We start from the raw sequence: 5,890 nt of genomic DNA on the forward strand, positions 1-5,890 counted from the left end.
TTACTGGAACTTGATGCCTTGAGCCAGAGGAAGATCCTTACTGTAGTTGATGGTGCTAAAGGAAGAAAAGAAGGAACGCAAATAAATGTTGTTGTTGTTGTTATGTGCTGTCAAGCTGCCTCTGAGTCACAGTGACCCTATTTACAACAGCTCTGAGGCCTGCCTTGTCCTGAGCCAGTCTCACTGACTCTGACACACCTACCCCCATTGCCCCAGTTACTCCATCTCATCTGGGGTCTACAAATATTTCCATTCCTTCAAAAACATAGCAGATCTGCATATATTTATAGGATAGAATGTTCAAGCTGCAAATTGATGAAGAGAAAAAAAATTGGGATAAAAAATGTTAGTAGGAAAAAAAGAATTTAAAAAAAAATATGTTAGTAGGTATAATTTTATTGGGGGACCAAAAAAAGAAAGGGGATAGAAATACACATACTATAGATTATTTATTGTTTACTTACAGTAAGGCATAAAAATATGCAAGCTATAACTTTTAACTTATTTATGAGTTATATGTACTGAATTACTAAGAAAAAGGAAGCATTTTATTTTGATAGAAATAAAATAAGAAACAATGTTTGAGAATAAAAGCTTCCCAAGAGTCATCTTGAGTTTTCTCCTGAAAACAAAGTGTTTTCATTAAATAAATGCCAGAGAGGCCATAGCTAAGTACGTCCACCACTGTAGATCTCAAGTGTTAAAGGAAAGAACGGGAAGTGGACAATGAGCATGAGGAAGCCACAGGCAAACGCGCCTCAGAAATTCCTGGCAGAAATAAAGGCCATTAGGTTGAGAAGCGCACCCAGGATCACAGAGCTGGGGAGAGCTGTAAAAGGAGCGGGCAATCTTGCACCTACTCATTCCTCACCCAGCACTCCCTCTACAACACAGCACTGCATGAACCTCATCCTCTGTTTTACTGGAACTAGGTAAAAGCTATTTTTATCCATGGAAGAGGAGAATAGGTAACAGTAAAAAAAAAAAATCCTCATCAAACCTGTCTGAAAGACCCTCATTGAGCAGATTCCCTAACCCTAGTGACTATGGTGGTATGTGGATAAATGAGTCAATCTGCTCTCAAAGGTTATGCTTATTGTTCCAAGAGCTGGAGCCCCACAGTCCGCATGTTCTGTCTTCTGTCTTCATCTTCCTAAGTTTCTAACATCTACAAGGTGGGAGCACAGTTAAGGAGAAAATTAAAAGGGGCAGGTCTTCTACTTGACCTGCTAGTTGACTGTACAAGGCCTGGGTATCAACCACCAGCTGCATGGCTGCACAGGCAGACACGAGAGCTTGGTGAAGTCAGCCAAGTACAGCAGAAGAGTTCAAAATATAACAGCATAATAGTACAAAACAGGTGCTCTGGATGGAGACAGGTGTGGAATACTCAGAAGAGACTATGGAACCCACATGAAGATAGAGCAGAAAGTGGAAGACAGTTGGTCTGTTTCCAAAGACTTTGTCCCCAAACCCGTCTTCCCAACGTCTTCCACTTACCAAGTTGATCTCCTCATGTACTGTTTCCAGGCGTCACTTCCGGACTCCCTGCCACCACCAGTGTGCTTTTCCCCGCCTAAAGAAACAAAACCATTTCACGGCTTTAGAGCAGCTTTTCTCCATGTGCCTCCTTCTGTCTCTGAAATGACTACAGCAGGAGGCTGTCAGTGCTGCCCTCACCACTTACTGTGTCCACAACGCCCTACGTGCATTTAGCTCAATCTCCTCGGCAAATCCACCTCTGTCCTCTGTGAAGGGGGCTGTACTACAAACACCCAGTGAGGTACTGAAGAAGCGATAATCCAGGCAAGGAAATAAGAGATACTAACTCTGATTCAGAGTTGGGTGTGTGAAAAATCCTACATGGTATCAATAAAAGCTGTCAGAGTTCACAGAGGGAAGAAGTCATTCTTAGTTTTGGATACAACACACATACTAGTGCACACACACAGACACACACACACACATATACACACACACATATATATACACATATATGCCAGCAGTAACTACTGTGTCAAGGCACAGGGCTAGTTGATATAAATCATATATCCAATAATCCTCTTAGAAAGAGGCCCAGTGGTGCAATGAGTAAGCATTTGTTAAGTAAATAAACAAACAAGCTGTGGTAGCACTGTAGGCTAAGCTTTGGGATGTGAATCAAAATGTCACTGGTTTGAATCCACCAGCCACTACGCAGAACAAAGATGAAGGCAGTTGGTTCCTATAAAGACTTCCTGCCTGAGAAATCCTATGTGGCCACTCTGCTCTGTGCTAACTGGTGGTTATGAGTTGGAATTTAATAAGTAACAACTATTTTGGCTTGTTTTATTACTCTTCTTAAAAACGAGAACGCTCACAGCAATCAAGTTGATTTTTTTTACTCGTGGCAGTCCTACAAGTGAAGCAGGAGAACTGCTCCATAGAGGCTCCTTCGTGGAAATCTTTAAGGGAGCAGATGGCCAGCCCTTCTCTCATGGGTTTGAACCGTTAATGACCAGGTAAGTAAAAGGCACCTTCCTGAATGCTGCACATGAGAGCCCTCCAGATAACATAAGCAGTGAGGAACAGTGAATTTCCCTTCATTTTAGTCTACTAACAAGGTGTTATTTAAGTTTTAGAAATAAGCAAGAGAATATATATTCTAAGAGAGAAGCAAATTAATCAAAGTGGGAGCTCCAGGCCAGAGGCTGCAGGGCTTTGGGTGCAAGTGGGATGGGGGGATAAAAGAGCACGAGGCCCCTCACGGTAACTGGCTTACATAATGAAACTCCCTAAATAATCAGGGCAGCTCAACGCCGCCTCAACTGTTTTTCTATAAACATCGTAGTTTATGCTAAACAATTGCCTGCCTTCTGGGAATCTGGAATCTTGGCATGAGAGGCAAAGAGTGACTATATTATCACCTCCAATAAAAGGTTTAGGCATTGGATCTCTAAGGAGCTTCCCTGGTGGACAGCATTTCACACTCATCACACCATCCATTGCTGAAGGAATGAAATACATCCTGTGTGCGCCCATGATAGAAGACTGTCAAAAAAACTTGGCACCTGCAAGCCTCCAGACTCCAGCCCAGACTTCCTTTGCTGACTTGCATCTTAAGACTTATTTTTGCTAACATAAATCATAGAAACAATTGTAACTATGCTGAGACCTATGAATGCTCTTGGCAGAAATACCAAATGTGGGCTCAGTTTTAGGGAGTGGCCAGCACATTAACTTAAAATTCTGCACTGACTTTACTATGAATCAAATGCAAGGGAAGAGTAATAAAGATATCCTCAGAAATGAAAGTTCTGAATTACATTTTTAAAAATGGAAATTTATCTTCTATGCCTTTTCTCTCTCTTAAGCCACTGGAGGATGATGATATTACATCAAAAGGAAGGAGTAAGAAGATGAAAATAGATCCAGAAAATAGAGGAGCTAATACAGGGGGGAAGCAAATGAAAAGTCTATGCCAATGACAACAGGAGGTTCCACGATCAAAGCTGTGCAGCAAGACTGCAGAGGAACAAGTCCAGGTGAGAGAAGGAAGACAGAGGGCTTCACAGGGACGAAAAAAGAAGGGACAACATTACCTGGTGGGTGGGACATTATGGGTAATTACAGTAACAGGACACTCGGGCCTGAGAGCCAATATAACAATCACACAGAAAATTAAGCCTTGTAAAATTTAACCCAAAGGGGGGAAAACCCCCTCCAGTTCTACAAGAAAACTAATAGTCAACTGCATGAATTGAATGTTGTTCTTATGTCCTACTGAGCAGAATCAACTCACAGCTGACCCTCCACTGAGTTTTCAGAGGCCAAAAATTGTATGGGAAGAAACTGACCATTTTTATCCCATGAAGCCGCTGGCAGATTTGAAATGCCTATTCTTTGGTGGCCTAGTGACAAGAAGCTGCACTGCAATCCCAAAGGCAGGCGGTTCGAGGCCACCAGCTGCTCCATAAGAGAAGGATGGTCACTCTCCTCCTATGTGATTAAACTGTCTCTGAAAACCCACCGGAGGGTGAGCTATGGGTCAGTTTCAACTCCACGGCAAACAACAACAACAACATTCTTTAGATTGGCAGCACAACTCCCAATCCACTAGGCCACCAAAACTCTCTAAATTCAATAAGACTGCTACTTAAACCTTAACAAAAACAAAACAAAAAAAAAAACCCAACAAAAAACCCCAAGACCCACCACCACAAACTCATTATCTTGCCTTCAAGTCAGAAACAATTCATAAATTTCCAAGGCTGTAGGCTTCATAAGAGGAAATGGAATTTTCCTGCTGAACTGCTGCTAGGCTCAAAACATCCAAGAGGCACTCTGCCTTTGGGTTAGCCACGCTACTCCCTACAGATTATGCCACCTGAGCTCTCAGTACTCACCACAATACTAAATTTACTATAACTATGTCAACATGAAGGCACACAGTTCAAGGCCACCAGCTGCTCCAAGAGAGGATGGGCAATCTCCGCTGGCGTGACTAACTGAAAATACACAGGAGGGTCAGTAATTGCTTAGCTCCAACTCGACAATACACAACAACATGTAAATAATATAACTGGTCAACCAAAAACTGTATTATCAGAAAATACAGAAAAGGGAAGGAAGGTTAAGGAGTCAATAAAAAGTCAAAAAAGAATTATCAAAACTTGTCAAATCAAGAAACAGCAGTTAACGCACAATACTTAGAATACTGGGGTGGGTTTACTTTTTGGTTTTAGTAAGACGAGTCAGAGTAGTTGCCTTTGAAGAAAAAGAACAAAAGTAGCGAGCTCTGGTGGCTTAGTGGCAAGAAGGTGTACTGCAATCCCAGAGGTTCATGGTTCAAATCCACCAGACGCTCTGCTGGAGAAGGAGGAATAATCTCCTCCTGTACCAGTCAGATCTGATTTGACGGTACACACACGCAAAAAAAAAAAAAAAAAAAGTGTGGGAAGGAAACAGTTTCTTTCATTATAAGACTAAAACTATTTTTACACACAGAAATTCACTTTTAGAAAGAAAATTAGTTTGGGTTTGAATCCACCAGATGCTCTGGAGGAGGAGGGGCAATCTGCTCCTGTGCCAGTCGGATCTGACTCGATGGTACGTAACAAGGAAAAAAAAAATAGTTCAGAAGTTTAGAGAGAGAACTAATAAATTGGAAAAAAGAAACCAGGACATGAAAAGGGAGAAGTTGAAAGCTATAGTGGGTACAGGTATGATATGCACGCATTCCAGTGAAGGGCAGAGGGGGAATGAACCGAAAACAGGAAGCTGTAGACAGAGTCACCATTCGGAACTATAATGGCAGTGTTTGACCTGTAAGACTTTTTTTTATTCTAAGTATTTTAAAATACAATGCAATCTGTTCTTAGTACACTTTGGATCCGTCTCTTATCAATTTCTTTTTTATTGCAGTTCATAAACAACAACAAAATTACCATTGCAACATTTTAATACGTACAATCAGCAATGGCAATGACTTTCATCATGTTGCGTAAACACGATGCCCTACTAATTTTTAATACATCACTTCTCATAAATAAAACTGATTATTGGGAAGTGTTCTGTTGTGTGTTTTTTTTTTAACTTATGACTAGATTTAAGAATTAAAAAGTCAAGGCTTATAAAAGCAGGAACAGGACTCAGTTAAATGAAACAACTTTTCATTTTCTTCAGTGAAGATAGAGTCTATTATTTATTTATTACTTTGCAAATAAAACCCAAAATATTTTTGCATGTAATTTTCTGACTCTAAAGCAGATGCTCTTCATCTTTTGGAATTTCTGGACAATCTCCCCAGAAAGCAGATGTAAAATTACAGGGGTTCATACACCCAATTGTAAAGGGACTCTATTTCTCGGGGTTTTTTCCTTTTTATTATTATTATTGTTATTATTATTAT

The 5,890-nt window shown here is 40.7% G+C and overlaps 1 protein-coding gene across 1 annotated transcript in view; it reads right to left on the minus strand.

Annotated features, from left to right (window-relative positions):
• Positions 1-5,890, minus strand: part of ALDH7A1 (aldehyde dehydrogenase 7 family, member A1) — a 67,175-nt gene continuing 61,285 nt past the window's right edge. The window contains exons 17-18 of the mRNA XM_006886004.1: positions 1,501-1,576; positions 1-55 (exon numbers count right to left, since the gene is read on the minus strand). Of these exons, the coding sequence (XP_006886066.1) occupies positions 1-55; positions 1,501-1,576 (131 nt within the window). The remainder of the gene's footprint in view (positions 56-1,500; positions 1,577-5,890) is intronic.

Source organism: Elephantulus edwardii, unplaced genomic scaffold (assembly GCF_000299155.1).
Source record: "Elephantulus edwardii isolate Elephantulus edwardi_28Jun2011 unplaced genomic scaffold, EleEdw1.0 scaffold00046, whole genome shotgun sequence".
Lineage (NCBI taxonomy): Eukaryota > Metazoa > Chordata > Mammalia > Macroscelidea > Macroscelididae > Elephantulus > Elephantulus edwardii.